Source organism: Ricinus communis, chromosome 7, assembly GCF_019578655.1.
Source record: "Ricinus communis isolate WT05 ecotype wild-type chromosome 7, ASM1957865v1, whole genome shotgun sequence".
In the NCBI taxonomy this organism is placed as follows: Eukaryota; Viridiplantae; Streptophyta; class Magnoliopsida; order Malpighiales; family Euphorbiaceae; genus Ricinus; species Ricinus communis.
This window is the reverse complement of record NC_063262.1, coordinates 26,261,033-26,280,325: the sequence shown is the minus strand read 5'-3', so window position 1 is coordinate 26,280,325 and position 19,293 is coordinate 26,261,033. Positions and strand designations below refer to the sequence as shown.

Here is a 19,293-nt window from a genome sequence, read left to right as displayed (position 1 = left end):
ACCAGTAGCAATGGAGGAACTCTGCATATTCCAAAAGCAAAATGTTACTTTCTGTCGTAACGACAACAAGAAAGAAAAACAAACTAAAAAAAAAAAGCAATATCTAAGGAAAAATCTAATCAAAACACCCACTTCACTTCAGCACAGTTCTTAGGGATACATTCAGTTGCTAAAATCACATGGCAACCACCTCTATTTGGTAATTTCATATGACCTCCTAAGTATTTCAAACTCGTTATCCTTTTTTCCCGAATACTTTTCAATGTAACTTAGCTAAAAACATCAACAGGTACCTATTATATATATCTATATTTTGTAAGGAAATACTTCTCACCTCTGCTTATGCTATTTAACTTTGTTCCATTTTATTCTACTTTTGTCTCCAACAAATTCAAGAAAATTAAATATTAGTATTTTCTCCATCCAATTTTAATAGATTATCTTTCTTTTTTATTCTGTCTTAAAATATAAATCATAATTTTTTAGTTGTTAATTTAATAATTAAAGATGTACGATACCTATATTAATTAACATAAATACTTGTAATTAATTTCTATTTACTTCACTGTTAATTGTAAAATACTATATAAAATTCTTATACGTTTTTTATTTGAATCTCAATGAGGGATGGGACATCTCATATACTCAATTATTCTTAACTTAATAATTTAATTTATTAAAATACTTTATTTTGAACAATATTCAGTAATTAAATTTCAATAAATTATAGTTATAATTATAAAATTAAAATAAGTAAAAGGATGTTAACTAGAAAAAATGTTTCACGAAAGAGTTCGGGAGGAATTAAAAAAAAAAAAAAATCTTACAAGAATTAGGAGGACTTGGAAGATTTAGAAGGCCGGTTCCTTTAAGGTCCACCTACAACGAAATGTCAAATCTTATGCAACGAAGTAATTAAAAAAGTATGAATTTATCAACGACAAAGTGCCTTTAAAGTTCCTATTAACACACAAGGGAGTGATAGCTATTTTCTTACAATTATAAATGGGCATTGATGTGTTGGGCCCCCCTTCAATTTCATGGCAACAGACTCAAAATGATGCAACCCTGATTTGTTCAAATTTCACACAATATTAAGTGTCCTGATACGCATTTAAATTTGCAAGACCCATGATGTTGAGAGCAAGATGTGCCATACCAGGTAAACATCCTATAACACCACATTCTTCCATGTACATCTCAACCCTTTTCCCTCATCTGCTCAGGTACCAATGATTTCAACAATTTACGCCCCTTTAGCTTTCTCTAGAATTCAACCCTTTACCAGCCAACTATGATGACCATTTTGCAGCCAAACTAAGAAACTCCTTTCATTCTAGCAACTCAACTGCCGCTGGGGTTTACCCTTCCCCAATGCTTAAACAAATAAAAATATGAATAATAACAGCACTGAAAACTAAAAGGAGAAAAAAAAAGAAGGAAAATGATAATTAGGGCATGTCTGACATTACTACATATCTAATCTGTTAGAGAGAGGAGAAAGGTATCTGTATTATAAAGTCCAGGAGGACCAGGCATCCAACCAAAAGCAAGAAAACATATATGTGGTCTCAAAAGGAACTGAACATGTTCATGTGCTTAAGGACTCCAACACCTGGGAAATACACCTGCACAGTCTTATAATCCTCAAATACCCAACTGTAAGACCATCGGCTGCAGCTTTTATTTTAGCCGATAGTGACTCTGCAAGTGGCATGTATGTCCCAGCAACTAAGGCTTGTAGCCGATATGGAAAGATTTCTGAAGGATAAACCCCACTGTTCCAGAGAAAACCCAGTCATCAGACAATCTGATCATTTAATAAAACATAAATCTATTCACAATATATATCTGAGTATCAAAAGTGATGATAGCATAAGCACGTTGTGACTTCAAGCAACAGGCTAGAGGTCCAAACTCACCAAACTGGAGCATGATTTGGTTGCATTTATTCAATCACTTTTCTCATTCTTTTAGCAAAATATTATTTGTTATAGTTGTCTAATTACTGAAAGCACAAAATTAAACGAGTTTAAACTAAAATAATAACCACAGATCAGCATAAAGATATCATTACTACATGGAGAACTATTTATCTAAGCATTCAGAATTAGTAACTCCAATAATTAGGTAACTCAGATGAGCTGAGCCTCCTTACTGTTTCTCCTACTATAAACACTATTTAAAAATCAGAGTTAGTATAAAGTTAACCAAAGTGAACTAACTCTCCTACTTTTTATAATCTGATATGCATTCAACCCCTAGTATAGAGTACAGATAATGTGAAAAAAGCTCAGATCCTAGTTTGGGCGTGGTTCTCTCATTTGGTTTCACTGCAAGTGAAAAATGTTATAATGAATTCATTACCATTTCTGGAGCCTACTGTCCTTGAATGTGTATCTTTTCTTTAAATCAAGCAATAGCATTACTTATAAGAAGTTAACTGATGGGGCACAATGGCAACATAAAACTGTCCTACGTTAATAATGCCCAAAGTCAACTTTATTTACCTATAGGGTCGACAATTCAATTCAATGTTCAAAAGCAGATAGACAATTATTCTTATCCCGCAAATCACATCCTAAAACATCTTAGGCTAAGACCAACAGTTCTCATGTCAAACGGCATTGGATTCAAAGTTAGGTTGGATACAAGCAACTTGCACAAAAGAAGAGATGAAAACTACTATCTCTTTAATTTAATATGTGCACATAATATAATTAAATACAGGTGATTCCAAGAATCTACTAACTGCAGTATTTTTCTCCATACTCTGCACTACTAAAGGCTATTAGATTGATATCTAATGAAATAGTGAGAAGTTATGAAGTAGAACATGCAGATGCACAGGTATGCATGAGCAGCCAAGGGTATGTCAGTATCAGGGCCAGCCCTTGCTGGACCAGCTTAAGCAACCCGGCAATAGCCAAAAGACCAATAAGGATGTGCATAACTTGATAAGTTCAAAATATAGTGCTGCTAAGTTATGGCATTAAGTTTGAAAATCGTAAACAATGATGAAAAAAATAAGAGTTTGTGCAAGCTTTACCAGTTCAAACATGTGATGTCAAGGGTCATCAGCACCTTCATGCCACTGTTAGGATCAATGAAAAAAAGCTGCAAATCAAGCTGCTCACCTGGAAATGGAGAAAACATATAAAGGAAACGTTAGTTGTGGCCTTTTAGGGTTTAGAGCAATAATCCGTAACCAGAGATGAAATGTCCTACATCCTGAATGAGAGAGAACTGATAAACAGGTAATGCTGATTGACCTGCTCGTGAAAGGCGGACACAATGGCCATTGCCAAAGGGGGTCATTTTAAAAAAAAAGACGTAATTAAATTATGTTAAAGATAAATACTATCAAAATTAATGTACTAACATATTTTATTACACCCGTCAATTAGTGAACCAATTTGATAAAAGAACAATAAAAGATTGTATTTTAGATTGAGAGCAAAGTATTTGGGCAATATTGGACATCACAGTACGATTCAGAGGGGCAAATTGGCCATTATTCCTAAGAATAATAAACGTAATTCTATTTATAATGCACAAAATAGAACATATTAGTACTTCTAGTGATTTATTGTTTGATGTGCCCAAAAGTATCGAGATAGAGTTTTATGTTAGATGCTTTTCATGTTAGTAGTGGACAAGAACAAATCTAGGATCCCATATGCAAACAGGACTCCATATAACATTACAAATCATTACATGAATTTAGTACTACTATATATTAAATAGCTTTCTAGTCAATTATTTAGAATTTAATTATACTTATTTATACTTTCAAAAGCTTTTACTCATTTTAGCTTTTAATTTATATTCTGGCATGAGAACCCAATTATGGTAGCTAAAACTTGTCCAACAATGTCCAAGTGCATTGTTATTGTTAAAATTGCGGACTTAGTATTCTTAGTATTCTTGTAATTGCTGACTTACTTAGAATTAAAATGCAACGCCTATCTTAGATTTAAATAATAATTTACGGGCAGGCATTTTCCCAGAGGTTTTTATTGTATCAACTACCCTTGTGTAATTCCTGTTGAAGCATATACTCGGGGGTGATTGATTTTCCGATCCGAAGTGAAGAAGAAAGGAGTTTTGGGGATGGAGGCTGAACTGCCTTTTGGTTTTCCCCGAAAACGGCTTTCACTTTTTGAACCCATCTTTAAAAAACTTGAAAAAAGAATTAGAAAAATGAAAAAAAAGGGTTTTCAAATTAGAAGAACTTCAGAAGAAAGAATAAAATTATTTCTAAAGAAAATATTCAATCCAGTCCTCTCATCAAAGGAGTGGCCATTACTTTGCAGAAGATCCAGCGATACCATGCTAGTTAAAAGCCACCTAATTTGCATTATTAGAAAATGGAAAAGTTCACAAAAGATCCACTGCCTTTTTCAATATTTACTAATATAAAGTATTAGACATCCCTCTTTTGTCCATTCTATAATCTAGAATTGTACTTTGTTTTTACATGTTACAGCCTGCATATAGCTTAATTATAGGGGACTAAATTAGATGTCTAATAGGAGTTCTTCTTTGTATAGTTTTCCTATTTAGTTTAGGAGTCTTTATAACATGTACATATGTGTGGTTATTGTTATACAAAAGGTCCCTCCTGATTTGTATATCAATATATAGTATAAATAATGCATTTAGTCAATGTCATAATCATAAAATCATAGACAACCGAAGAGAAATGTAAAAGATTCCAAAGGCATTACTAGTTACCTGAGGAAGAGTGAAAGCTTGTCCGAACCAGACTTCTAACTTCTACTTGTGCTAATTGTACTTCTCCAACCACATCAAGCAGATTATGTAGAAGTGAGCAAGTTATCTGCAAAAAAAAAAATTGCTATTAGAATAAAAGAAATTATTGATAGCATCAAGGAATCACAGGTTAATTCAATTTGCCCTTCCTGAAAACTATGCAAATTATAACACTCAAAGGATGAGGAGAGAGAGAGAGAGACAAAGAGCTGAACTCCTTGAACTGTAGTAAATCTAATAATTAATAACCCAAAGCCAAGTAGAAAAATCATATGATAGTTTAAATGCAGTTTTTCCAACATATTATTGCACGCGTGGGATAATAAAGAAAGAATATAGAGCAAACATATCTAGTGGTAGGTAAACTGGAAGCTTCTCTTTAAGCAATCAACCCATATTTGCATGTGCAGAGTCCAGTACAAAACAAAACCAAAAAAGGATCAAATGTAACAAAGACAGCAATCTTACTTGTGTTTCTTGAGCAAAACTTTTGGACCCAACATGTTTCTTTGTGGTCTTAACATTTAGAACAAACGCAAATGCCATGCAAGCATCCATGTTAGGGAAGTTCTAATAAGCAAGAAGCACTAAGTTAGAGAAATGAGTATAGCAAATGAAGGTTATCAAACATATACAAATAGACAGATGCTTGATTACATTACCTTTGCAATGTTTAGGTCATCCAATTTGTTTGAAACAAATATGCTAGGAATAGGACCATCATTTATTACAAACCTGTATGTCATCACAATAAAATATACAAATAAGGGTGGGTTCTAATTGCAGCATTCCAATAAAGGGGAAAAAATTCAATGGACAAGCAACCTTTGGATGACTAAGTTTTGGTAGTTGAGAGCAATATTTTGTGTACCATTCCTGTTCCCAAAATCATCAACTTCCCACAGCTGATGAATTAACAGACAAGACATCTCTCTCAGTGATATAAAGCAATGTATTCCAGATGATAAGAACTGTTGAATAAGTATAAAACCTGTAAATCCTCATGTATAAACCTGCAAGAGGTTTTCTTCTTCAGGTGATCATTTAGCATTACAATAGTCTCAGAACAGCCTGGTTCTCCTTTCATTTTGCAGTAACTATGGAAAACTTTGCTTAGATTCATTATTTTTCTATCTAAAGCTTCAAGCTCATGCTTTTTCGTGGAGACCTTTTCCATGGCAACCTGCAAAATTACGAAGCATCACTTCTTTATGAAAGTTAAAATGAATTTGATATTCTTACTCTGATCTTTAAGGATATTCAACAGGCAGAGAAGACACAATTGACAAATCCAGTAAATTGATTAACATGGACACTTGTGTTAAAGAATACACTAAATATTTGAAGATGATCTACCATGCTACCATATATATCTTAAAGGTTACAAGTACATGGAATTGCAGGGTAAGTAGAACAAATTGTCATGTCCTATTTTATATACCTCATCTTTGCTGCCCAAATCGTCTCTGATTGTAGTGCCTACATCACCAGGAAAAAATAGACATTTTCTATTTGAATTCAGCATCTGAGACTTTTGAACTGCAGAGCTCAGTTGCTGTGCTTTTTTCTGCATGCAATAACAGGGCAGATGAAAAAAAGAAAGACATAGCTAAAGAATGTAAGACACAAGAAGGAGAATAAATACCAGCATTTGTTCACGATTGACAGACATTAATTGCTGCTTTGCCTTTTCATATGCTAACTTATAAAGCAGCATTTTTGTTTCAGCTACTCTGTAACATTAACTCATTGATCAGAATTTCTTATGCAAAATTAATTTGCAAAGATGATGTAAAGACCAAAGCCACCATGTCCGGGACAGAGTAATAATGACAAGAGGAGTAGCTACCTGGTATTCCTAACTTCACTCAACTGATCACATATTTTCTGTGTGAGAGAAACAAGATGTGTTAGAAAGCAGATGATTCAGACTATGTATTCCCTATCAAAAGAAGCAATGAGAACGGAAAAAATACAAAAGGGATTGATGATCCTTTTGCTCATTCATCAGACCTGAGACCTTATCTGGGAACATAGTGTCTCATAAATTTTAATATTCTGCAGGTGAACCAAAATATCTTGCAGTGCACCAATCTACATAATGAAAATAAGAGGGCATTAGATAAAAGCAATCGAACCTATTATGAAGGAAGAGACAAATATATATTACCGATCTCATATTTAGTTTATCAGCTAATGGTGAGAGCAGCTGTTGTGTATCTGTTGAGAATTTTAGCAAAATCTGCACAGTAGGCACTGAAGTCAGAATGAACTGGAAAAAGAAAATGTAACATTCTACAGAACAGCCCTGTGGTACTATCCATTTGCATTGTGCCATCATGTGGTCTTTGACAAGATCAATTGTCACATAAGAAACAAGGTGAAAAACAAAGGTGGGAATAATTTACTAGAGTCTACCTTCACAAATTTTGTCCAAAAGAACTAAAAAGAATAGTGATAAATAAACATACATCACCCCAGCGCTTCATTTTTGTGCCACTTGTTTTATGAATGTTTGGGCTCCTCCAAGTCCTTGGAATTTTATCTACATGGCTTGCATCCTCCGGAACTGATTCTTCAATTCCTCTTTTGCGCAGAGAAGAGTTTTCTGTGTCTTGTGCAAAAATTTGAGTATTAGAAATATGGAACTCCAAACGGCTGTCACCATGAGCAGGTCCATTGGAAGTGGAGTTGGTAGATGATGTGCTTTTTCCAGCCAAAGATTGCACATTGTCATCATTTGATACCTCAAACAGATCTTTCCTAGAGGGACTCCCCATTAGCTCCTGTTTGATGGGACTCTGAGTCATTTCTTTCTGGAAAGGAATCTGAGTTGCAACAAACTTAAGAAATCAAATTTCATAAACATCCAAAGACAGCAAAAGCTATTGCTAACATTAATTAAAAAATCCTAAGCACTTTGTACACCAAATTGAAGTATAAAGCAAAACTAGAGAGAGAGGGAGAGAGAGAGAGAGAGAGAGAGAGAGAGATTTGTGACCTTGAGGTGGGCTGTCTCACTAAAAATTCCCCTACGAATGGAAGGGGAAGCTGAAGTATGAAGAAAAGCTTCATTCCGTTCCACAGGAACTTCCTTTCCAGAAAGGATTTTCTTACTTGCTAATGGAACATTCTTATTGGAGTTTCCCGAAAGAAACTTCAGGGCATCCCTCTCCCTCAAAGGAGTTCCAAAACTAGGTAAAGTTTCAGATGCATGTAGCAAATTGGTAGGATAACTTTGGTTGTCATGACAGCTTGTTAGCACTGGCTTAGGAGAAGATAAGCTGTCACTGGCAATGTTACCTGTTGAACTCTTATCTTGTCCTAAGCCAGTGCTAATAAGCTCCTCATTCTGAAAGTCATGAGAGAGAGTGCCCTGTTGTTCTGCTGATGAGGATAACTTCTGATCCAACGTCTTTGCTGGAGAAGAAACAAAGTCATCAGGTGGATTCATTGTTCTTACATTGTTTCTATGATCCAGTTTGATGTCAATTGATGACGAATCAGATCCAAAAACAACCATGGTGTGTTGTGCAGACTTCTCTGGCATCAAAATATGTTGCCTGGCTTTCTTATGTGACTGAGTGAACTGAAAAGGTGAAGCCACTTCTGTCATCATCTGATTAGCTTCCTCCTCAGAAAGAATGCGTTTAGGCATTGGAATCAGAGATTCCTCTTCTTCTGCAAGGGTTACAACTCCCTGGTTTTTGCTCACACTACCATGGTTCTTCAAATTCCCAATACCAGTATTGCCCATGTATCCTGTTCTCTCATGATGTCTGTTCTTGTCATCAACAGTGGATAGATGCTCTTCTAAGTTAACAACTGGGGCATCCACATTTCTCCTCCTGATATCTATGCAGTTTTCTTCAGCAACATCATTGCAGGGAAAAGTTGTAGAAGAATGGAGCCTTGATAATCTGAGTTTTGATCTTTCAATTCCATCTTTCAAAGTATTGGCAAGGGGGGAAGGCTCAAAAATGTTGAACCTAGAACTGCTTCTATGAGTAGACCGCATAATCTCATCACTCCTTATGTTTTCCTTGCCTATAAAGGAACCTGGTTGCTTTGGAGAAGGAGTAACATATGATAATTGTCCACTGGCTTTAGCAGCATTAAAAAATATTTTCTGCTGTTTGTCAGACATTGATGGTGTGGATCCAACTAGTGGAGATCTAAGTTGTCGATCAGGATTCTGATAAATGCCACAATTGCCTCTCCTATCCTTGGGAGAATTTTTTTCCAAGCAGCCATCATTTGAAATATGTCTAGATTCATATTGTTCAAATGGATTAAACTGAATAACTTCACCATCCATACTCTGTGGCCCAACCCCACTAACAGCAGGGAAATTTGTCCCTACCGTAGCTTTAGTATAGTCATTATTCATCTGCAATTGAGAAAAAGAAAATTCTTGTGCATAAGCCACTGTCTTGATTTCCTAAGATAATATAGGACTCTCACTAACTGTTGATGTTGGCCACTTTGAGCATTATTGCAAAAGATAGAATGTGGAACTCCATCAGAATAGCTAGCAATAGCCAGCCATGAAGAGCTGAGGAAAAACTGCTTTAGGGGAGTCACTTTCAGCCATGTCTCATGATGTTTGATTATACTGAGTTGTATAACTCTGCATGAAACATGTCACTAGGGAAATAAAATGCAAACACATGGCACACTAGATGCATACAACACCAAAGGTATAAATTAGAATGAACTATTTTTGCAATATGGCCTAATGCAAAATAAAAACATCACACCTTAACCTTCAAAATCAAATTCTAAGGAACTCACCAAGTATCAAATAAACAGCACAAGTAACCAAGGTAGTTAATCACACAACACCACCCAAAGTGGGCCAACTTACTGCATATAAAACCAAAACACTGGAGATAATCTAATCTAAAAGAAAAATCTTACTTTGTTCCGTTGATTAGGAGTTTCCCTGCCCTGATCAACAGATATATCAGCTACCAAATCTTCATTTTTGTGAGATGAGGAACCACTAATAATCTGATCAACATGATTGGTTGAGAAAATACTATTCGCCTCATCTAATTCCATGCGATGTACAGATACTCCCACAGTAGATATGCCAAGATTACCAGTATTGCCTGTTGCTTTATCTTCATAATCCCTTTGATCTTTGTGGCCATCCAAATTCTCATCAGACATGAAAGCCCCACTCCTCTTCAATGATTTTGGATTGATACAATCAGAAACAAAGATATCTTTCACATCCTTGCTGCCTTCTGCCAAAAGTGCTTCTAGTCTAGGAGATAATTTCCCATAATCATAATTTCGTGGGTTTTCTCCCACAAGACTCATGTCATTTGAATCTCTACCACCACTAACTTTTTCAACAGGAAGAGAGAACTGCGGAACTATCTTCTTAGCCTTTGTTAGAACCATTAAACTTCCTGAATTAGGAGTAGTTATGTGAGAAGGTGTTTTCTCTTCAATAAATGTATTTCCTCCTGAATCCGATCTTGCAAGACTGCGGAAATGCATTGAAAATGCTGTTGAATCCATTGTAACATCATGATTATCGTCTGATGCTGCAGAATCAGATAATGTCCTGTGTCTAATGAAACTCGTGGATACAGGCCCAAAGAAGTTGTCCTCTGCCAAAAACCCACACAGACAAAAGCTTCAACATGTATCCTTAAGAGGTGTAATTGGCAAGTCTAATTGAATACTACTTAGTTAATTCTCGTGTTTGGAAAGCTCATGTATACTAGAATTTCTTTTTGAAAAAATGAAATCATATCAAAAGTGACATGATTTTGGAGAATTGAATTTCAATTGAACCGAAATCTCGCACATGACTTATTCCAGACAAGGTGAGAGAAAATTATGAGGGTGAATACACATCAAGGGTAACAAAGGTTAGATTTATTTATTTTGTTTAATCATATTGGAGCCATCTTGCATGACTGAATCTATTACATAGAGCATCTTAAATGTTCAGGTCAAATTCACCAACCCATTCAACCTGATTCAGTATGCACACAGCTCGAATACGACCTCAGCGATGCATTAAGCAATTCAATTTCTCCTAAATCAAGCATTCATACAAGTTAACTTATTAACGTTCTTTCCTCTTTTTCTTCTTAAGTTCGCGGTGCCATTAAAGTAGAGCACATACTGATTGACATAAACATACACCAATCAACAAGAAAAATAAAAATTTTGAAATAAAAAGAAAAAGTAACACACCATCATTGGAAGTAGCAGACCCCACAACAGTACTACTGCCAGGAGACGGGGATTCAATCGGTCTCAAAAATGACTTCCTGGCAGTAACAGCACCATCGTCATCATCATCCTCATTATCATCATTTGGCGACATGTCTTTATAATCATCACTATCAGCAAGGTCTCTGAAAAACCCTATCACTTCGTTCTCTGCTTCGGAGATACTGTGTGAGCTCTGCTTCTTTGCCGAAGAGGAATCGGGAGGGGTTTCAAAATCCTCGTCGCGGTTGAAGATATGAACGGAGGTAATTTCGCGGTCGGCGAAGCTCACGCGCCGTGACCGCTTTTTTCGTAATGCCACTGTTTCTTCGTCGGTTAGGGAATTGCACAGTGCTTCTTCGGGATTTGAGGCCATATTTTTGGTTGGATTTGGTGAGGATTTTCGAATTTGTAAGATTAGGGTTTAATTTTGCATTTGTTTTGGGGAGGTGAATGTGAGTTTGCAAGTGAAATTGTGGATTGCTTTTTGTGCGGGAAAATATTGGATGTCTTAGAGATTTCAAATGGATGATTGTTTTTAAGAAAAGAAAATTCGAATTTCCATATTTGCCCTTGCTTCTAGAAGAAAACCTCTGTTTCTCCTTACCTGTCTTTTCTCCCTGTTTTATTTCTTTTGTTGCCAATATTGCATAGGTCTTTCACGGCTTCATAATTTGACGCAATCCGGAAATAAATTTATCATAGGCCAATCAGATTTTGTGCTACTTCTTTTTTATAAACAAGGTAAAAATTCAACTACAATTTTTAAATGTAGAATTTAATTTATTAATAAACCTACTTGGAAATTGTTAGGCACATCAAATGCCTGCTAGGCTAGTTCCAATTTCATATATGTATAATGTATGAAATTACATTAAGACGAACAGCTTGATGAGTTGGTTTCTGGTGTCTCTACAAACTATAGCAACACAGAAGATGATGAATTCAAAATTTTTCGGGACTTCAACCATACAATGCTCGCCATGGCTCTTTAATATCCTTTGATGTGTTTGCTGCTGGATTCCATGTGATTTTTTCCCTCGAGAAGCTCAAGGACATGGTGCTTGCCAAAAGCTCTCCCATTTCAGATAGTATCTGGAAAATCAACTGTGGTAAGTAAATCAACTTTGCCACCGTTTTTTATGATGCAATTATACACTTTTACTGAATTAAGCTGAAAGTTATTTAACAATAATTACCTCAAGCTCTTTTCCAGCAGCTTTATCTGAAAGCCTTCCAAAAAGAAGTGTAGTCGGCAATTTCAAGATGCGAACCACCTGAAGAAAGCAGGCCAAAGGTTCAAAATGAATTTGCAGCGAAGATGGTGGCTTTTTGGTTCTCCTTACGATGGCACTGGTTATATCTGTTTCTGGACCTATTTGAACGCCATAGAATGAAGCTCTGCCATCATTACTAGTTGCGCTGGTCTCGTGTTTAAGTTTTGATGCCATCCCAACAAATGGCACTATTAATGCTGGTATGCTTAATGAGGATTCAACCATTTGAGTCAAAACTTCGCTGACAGCACACACTAAAGTCGGTGGCTCATACTTCTCCAGAAGCAACACTGAGACCTGTAAATAAAGAAACATAAATTCTTATACACAAGAAACAATAATCCCATGATAGGTGCCTAAGGCTTCATAATGTTGCAGATATGAAATTTTGGATAACGAATAATTGAGGACCCGAGGTTTACCTTCAGTTCAAGTGTTCCATTTTGATAACAAACGACTAAAAATAATAATCATGATATCCCACTCAATCTACATGCTATTCAGGGAAACACTGGCCTCTCATCTTACTTATTATAAGCAAGACATAGTATTCGGAAACTAACTAGTGGACCATGTTAGAAAGTTCAATAATGTCCACACACCTCTGCACAACAACAAATAAAAATACCTTAACTTTTGTCTATATAATCTTAGGTCTTGATTGTCTCCTGGAAAAGAACAAAATATTTTACCCATTTTCTAGTGTTTGATGCATCCAGGAAAAATGGTCAATGGAAAAACTTTTGCTGGTCAAAAGAAAGACTAAGCACCTTTAGGAAAATATCTTGCAGTTTTGAGAATGAGAAGTCAGTTTCCTAACTTCACAGTTACGATTTTCTTTTAAAATAAACCTAGCTAAATACATGTCATTAATTAAGATATAACCTACTGATAATCACCTCTGATGAACCCCAAACCTCCAAGCCGCCGGCCACTTGACAGTTATCGGCAAAACACTTTTTCAACTTTGCTATTTTGGTGTCTTCTTCATATTCAATTATAAATTGAAATTATATAATTTTGATTAGTTTCAGGTATTTTAATAGTCTTTTTCTATTGAAAAAAGAAAAGTAATAACTTTAAAACACGCCAGACACCAGAAAATATTTTTCTTATGATTTTTCATACGCAACCAAACGACAGAAAACAACTTACTTTCCTGAAAAATGTTTTCCTCCTAAAATATTTTCCGAAAGCAAAACAAACGGAGCTTTAGAGCATCTATACATGAACAACAAGAAACACAAAAAAAATCTATAAATATATTTATCCCTATATTAGATAAATAAACTCAATTTACCATTTCTTCATCGAATTAAACATAAGAATAAAAAGAATTAAAAAAAAAATTTGTTGGTACCTGATAATTGCCACCACTGTCAACAAAATGAATGAGATTACCAATCGCTTTAAGATCTTTGATTCCATATTTTCCCAGTGATAGCTCGAATGTCTCTTCTCTGTTTCGGGAATTACAAAATAAATGAGCAATATTTGAGAGATTGTGTGAGATTTATAAAAAAAGAAATAACTTACAGTCGGTGAAAAGAAGTGTTAGGGCTAGGACAGAGAGCATTAGCGACAGCAGAAGCGAATCCATCGGAATCTTTGAATAGGAACACTATATTTTGAGCCACTTTCATAATTATTCTCAGCTTCTTCTTTGTCTTCGAATTTGATGCAAAAATGAAGTAATAAATCTCCTCTCTCCCTCTCTCTACATCTGTGATTTGAAGTTATTATAATATATTTTTAGTGGAAAAAGGTGCATTTTGGCCCCTCATGTTTAGAGAAAACAGATATTAGCTCTTAATGTTTCTTATTTTATCTATCAGTGCCCTTAGCTTTTATAAAATGCAATACCCTCAGCCCTCACATGCAATCCAACACTTGTACATACACGCTAGTATTTATATTATATCTTAATCGCATTTTAAAAGGAATTTTTAAATACATTTATTTCTCATTCTTTTATAAAATAATACTTAATTTCCATTTTAATTATTTAGAACTAAAATATTATTATTTTACAAATTTTAAGAATAAAAGTGTTATGTGAAGTGTAAAGCAAAAATATAAGGACTAAAATGCATTTCATTTTTATAAAAGGGGTTAAAATGTATTATAAATAAAAAGTGAAGGTTGCTTTTATTTTATTTTCAAATTTGGGGGCAAAGTATTCGATTTACAAACTATCGAAATTCAACTTAATTACGATGAAGCTAGAACTTCAAATGATTAAAAAAGTCTAAATATTATTATTCAATACCATTAAGTTATTATAATTTTTTGATTTCAAATAATATATGATAATTATATTTTATTATTTATTATTTGAGTTTTATTTAAAATTTAATAAATTTATAACTTATATATACATAGTTAAATGAATTAAATCAACCTCAGTTAATTTTAAATATTTAATCGAGATGAGCTTGATCTCAGATTTCGCATGCATTTCTTTGGTGATGGAGCAAACAAACCCTTAACTATCAGATGAAAAAATAATAAATAAAAAAGTCTTACCATATAAAACAAGCACATTAAGAAATTCATTAAAAAGAATAATAAAAAACAAAGTGATAGTAATAACGGTTGAAGCTGGCGCGAAATAGCAATATCAGATCTCAAAATTATCAGACCAGAGATCGCCATTGCACTTACAGGCTAAAAGCATAGTGTTTCAAACGATAATCGCAGAAGAATTTAAAAAAAAAAAAAACAAACAAGGAAAGGGATGCAAAAAACGGCGCAATCATGGTTCACAGGAGGGCCAAGCAGCACAACCCCGTATAACGATGAACCCAAATCTTTACTGGCCGATTGGAACGCATACGCTGCTTCTCAGGACTCCGATTCTTCCTCTCTAGGATTTGATCTCGAAGCCGCTGTTCGTACTACTAGTGATAAATTCACTGGCACTTTTAACGTGTAAATTTACTCAAATCCCTAACCTCATTAGATCTATTATTTTGTTTTAATAGCTTCATTAGGTCGTTTAACAGAGCTTAATTTAAGAACAAATATGGATTTAGCTTAAGTTAAAGATTGTTCTTGTTGCTAGTAACATTATATACTTGTGGCTGCAAATAAATTAAATTTCTTTTATTTTTTTTCTAAAGAAAAAGAATTACATGCTTGTTTTGTATTTGTATTGAGAATCTTGACTTTATTTTGATTGAAATAAGTTCAGTTATGGAAAAAAAGCTCAATTATGACCTAGACGCCATGGATTCGAAAAATTTCAATAATCTTGATATTATTTCAATTGGATTAGGTTCCATTAAGGGGGCATTTTTAGCTGCCGTGCAATTCGGTTTGCCTAAAGTGTCAATCACTCAAAAATATACTGTGGTTGATGATATCCATCTTAATTATTGTTTTCAGGAGGCTAAAGAGTGAAATTCTGGAAGCGAGGATAAATCTTCAGATTTAGTATGATTGTTAGTATAGTCTTATTATTATTAGTATTATTTAAATAGGGTTACCAATCTTTCGGGTTGGTCCTTGATTTTTGTGCTACTGATGCATGCTTGCGATTTTAATTATTGTTAATAAGTGCATCATTTGAACTAACTCTTTACTCAGGGTTTCTAAAGGAGTGAGGGATTTGCCTGGAAACTTTCAGTCTGCTACAACTAATGTTCCTTCTGGAAAATCTCTCATGTACTTTGGTGTTCTCCTTGCTGCTGGAGTGTTCTTTATCTTTATTGCATTTACCATGTTCCTTCCTGTAATGGTGTTGGTGCCTCAGAAATTTGCTATCTGCTTTACTGTTGGTTGTGCATTCATAATCGGTTCGTTTTTCGCACTTAAAGGCCCTAGGAATCAACTTGCGCATATGTCTTCTAAAGAGGTACATTTACATTTACTATTTTTCTCACTTGTTCTCATGTGAAAACAAACAACTAGATTACTATTGCTCGTGCCTGCTTCTAATTACAGTTACTTTCTTGTAATAATCTGTAAATGACCAATTATCTATCTTCTTATAAACAGAGGCTCCCCTTTACGTTGGGTTTTATCGGCACCATGGTGGGAACTGTATACGTCTCTATGGTCCTTCACAGTTATGTTCTTTCTGTGCTCTTCTCTATTTTACAGGTATAAAGAAAACAACCTTTTGCCTCCTGTTTGTTACTTTTCATTCTTTATCCATGTCCATGTTCTTCCAAATAGGCCATTTGCTAGAAATTTGGATCTATAATGCACTATTTGGGGATATCATCTTGATGTGATAGCCTGAACGGTGGTCAAGATATCTTGGATGATATGTTTTTACCACAACTCACGTGTTTTCCACTCTGTACACTCCAGAGTTACCTTCAATGTTTGTTTAAATTGCTAGGTGTTATTACCATTGCCAGCATTTCCGATGGTTCTATTTGCAGTTTCAGTGGGACTCTAGTCTCTATAATTAATTGTCATCTATTAGTAGTGAAATATGTGATCTCCAAAATGAAGAAACCATATATTTATTCCCCTCTATTATTTTATGGATGCTGCTGTTTGGGGAAAGTCATATCATATTATTAATGATGATTAGTTCAAGGTTTCATCCATATTGCTTATAACATCAATGTCTTGTATATATTGCAAAATGATGGATTTCAATCTTTTCTAGGTCCTTGCCCTATCATACTATGCCATTTCATATTTCCCTGGAGGATCTACTGGGCTCAAGTTTCTTTCTTCAACTTTTACATCTTCGTTACTTAGATGTTTTGGAAGGTGATGTAAATATCTCGATTTTCTCAAATAGAATTCTTTGATCATCCATATGGTTGTTCTTTCTACCTTTTTAAGATAGGAGTGGTCTTTGGAACACCATTTTGTGACATTTTACATAATTATATTATTTTAGAATTCAACTTCTTTCCTTAAATTGCTTCAGAAGTTTTGCCATGAAAATTATTAATATCTATATGTATATCCTGATCCTCCCTCCTTTTGTTTTGACAAACAATCATCATTAACACCCTTACCCTTTTACTCACTAGGTTGACATAGAATCTAAGAGTAACTTGTAAGTTGTTTCTCTTTTATGCTTTTGTCTGTTTTTAAATAATCATCTAAATAACCATTCGAATTGAAAAGATAAGGCAGAAAATATAGCGTGCACTTTCTTTTATTTGGAAAAAAGAATGAAAAATAAAATGATTGAACTGGGTGATAATATAAGAGTTATGGCACATCCACTGTAACTCTCTCTCAGGTTTGTTCAAGGGAGTTGTATGCTTGTTTTAGGTGGTTTTATGATTTTTTTGCTTGGCTCACATGAAGCTTGAAAGCTTTATTAGGACAATCAGCATGTATTCTTGAAATCATTCACTGCTCCTACATTGTATTTGATTGTTCATGAAAACTATGTAAGATATATTATCAATCCGGGTAAGTATGTGGTGGAACCACTTATTTTCTTACGAAATCTGTGACAAATAACTGTCAAATATGTTACTGTGACTCAGAAGATTGTAGTTTTCGTAGCCTGTGAGGTATGAGCCTATTAATCTGAACCAGGTATTTTTGTTGACATGGAGCCATTTACGAACTTTCTTGACAATGTTTTCTTGTAAACTGTACTCTTGTGAAGCAGTATTGTCAGAAGGAAAAAAAGAAAAAAGAAAAAAGAAGAAATCTGTACATTTGAGGTGTGGTATGGGATATCTCTTAAAAATCCATGGATTAAACTCAGCATCAAGGTCTATATAACAACTGCACAGGGTACAACTACTCAATGAAGATGAATGTTTCTTCCTAGTGGATCTATAAGATTTTAATATACATGATTAAAAGGGGCATGACTGATTTTTACAGCTTAAATTCTACTGACATGGAAATAGATCTAGACAATGAATGAGAATACCTATGTTCATGTTCATGCTCGGTTTAGCCATTGTCAAATACATAGAATGTAATTCACTCTATCTTCCATGCATAAAGAAAAAGGGAGAATTCAGGGATCGGTGTGGTGCTTTTGGTTGAAAAATACTTGCTCCCGTCGCTGGTATCGCTATTGGTACCATGAGTGCTGTCGTCTCTGTCATCATCAGAATCTCCTGACCTTGGTTTAAATATGAACAAGCCATGACCTGTTCCTGTGGTATTAAACAACCAATCGTGCACGTCCCAGAAAACTTGCACCGGTTGCTTATTCACGATAACAGTTTGGTTCCCTCTGAATTTCCATTGCAAGTTCTTCACATGAATTACTACGATTCCATCTATGCTAATCCACATTTCAGGGTCTTTAGGTCCTGCAGTAGAACTTTCCACGGCAATGTCGTGCTCTTGTTTCCTTTCGTCAAATTTAGCTCTGGTAGAGAAGGATTTTTTAGCAAAGACATTTTCCTTCTTGTAAAATAAGGTAGGATCTACAAGTGCTGGTCTAGATTTTGTCTTCTTATAGGCTTTCTTCTTGAGATCTCCCAACAATAATACAACCTCTCCGTCAGAGACTAAGGCTACGTAATAATCACCATATGGTTCGGGGCTACTGGAAAATCTAGCTGAGCGCAGATCCCAATGAATATCTACTTGGGAACCTTCAAGGTCAAAGGACTTGCACCCTTTTTTGCTCCAAAAAAGCCAAGGCTTAAGGTCAATCTTGCAGCTGTAAAAAATTTGGCCGCTTTCAGGATTATTTAAGATGAGGTTGAGGGAATGATTCATAAGATTTTTGCACCATAGAACTGTTACATTGCACCAATATCCAGAAATATGGATTTGATAGACGCAAGTTACGGTGCTCTGAGGGGTTTTGTTGACTCCAGGGTCGTCTGTTATTTTATCTGCCAACTGTGTTGTTGATTGAGCCCCTACCGAGAAGGCTCTCAACGGATGTGGGAAAGACATTGGCAGCAATATGGTAATGTTGGAGGACTTGAAATGTTATGTCCGAAATCTCAAATGGGAACAAAACTATGAACGTTTTGATGTCAAAAGCAACATCAAATGCAAGTCATTACAATCACAAGTTAACTGGCATATGTTTGCACATGAC

General features: G+C 34.9%; 4 protein-coding genes across 5 annotated transcripts; 1 reads left to right on the top strand and 3 right to left on the bottom strand.

Moving 5' to 3' along the window:
- Positions 1–1,445: 1,445 nt before the first annotated feature.
- LOC8288333 lies at positions 1,446–11,700 on the bottom strand. Its single transcript, XM_015722617.3, has 16 exons — positions 10,996–11,700; positions 9,697–10,400; positions 7,778–9,166; positions 7,248–7,604; positions 6,947–7,018; positions 6,790–6,870; positions 6,626–6,663; positions 6,422–6,509; positions 6,218–6,343; positions 5,768–5,959; positions 5,602–5,681; positions 5,439–5,511; positions 5,245–5,346; positions 4,738–4,843; positions 3,050–3,137; positions 1,446–1,778 (listed from the first exon to the last, which is right to left on the bottom strand). Exons 1-16 carry the CDS (start codon positions 11,387–11,389, stop codon positions 1,592–1,594), a joined length of 4,077 nt encoding a protein of 1,358 aa, XP_015578103.2. The 5' UTR covers positions 11,390–11,700; the 3' UTR covers positions 1,446–1,591.
- A 122-nt stretch (positions 11,701–11,822) lies between these two features.
- LOC8288332 lies at positions 11,823–14,033 on the bottom strand. Of its 2 annotated transcripts, none has more exons than XM_048376730.1 (4): positions 13,827–14,033; positions 13,651–13,750; positions 12,213–12,587; positions 11,823–12,120 (listed from the first exon to the last, which is right to left on the bottom strand). In XM_048376730.1, the coding sequence occupies exons 1-4, from the start codon at positions 13,931–13,933 to the stop codon at positions 11,977–11,979; spliced, it is 726 nt and encodes a 241-aa protein (XP_048232687.1). In that variant the 5' UTR covers positions 13,934–14,033; the 3' UTR covers positions 11,823–11,976. The 2 variants fall into 2 exon arrangements, with proteins under 2 accessions (XP_048232687.1, XP_015578104.1); XM_015722618.3 differs by having other exon boundaries at positions 11,823–12,108; positions 13,827–14,025.
- Positions 14,034–14,688: 655 nt separating this feature from the next.
- LOC8288331 (protein transport protein SFT2) lies at positions 14,689–17,175 on the top strand. The gene is made up of 4 exons (XM_002524549.4): positions 14,689–15,221; positions 15,879–16,146; positions 16,290–16,394; positions 16,915–17,175. Exons 1-4 carry the CDS (start codon positions 15,028–15,030, stop codon positions 17,023–17,025), a joined length of 678 nt encoding a protein of 225 aa, XP_002524595.2. The 5' UTR covers positions 14,689–15,027; the 3' UTR covers positions 17,026–17,175.
- A 772-nt stretch (positions 17,176–17,947) lies between these two features.
- On the bottom strand, positions 17,948–19,259 carry LOC8288330. Its single transcript, XM_002524548.4, has one exon. It carries the CDS (start codon positions 19,143–19,145, stop codon positions 18,210–18,212), a length of 936 nt encoding a protein of 311 aa, XP_002524594.1. The 5' UTR covers positions 19,146–19,259; the 3' UTR covers positions 17,948–18,209.
- Positions 19,260–19,293: the final 34 nt, after the last annotated feature.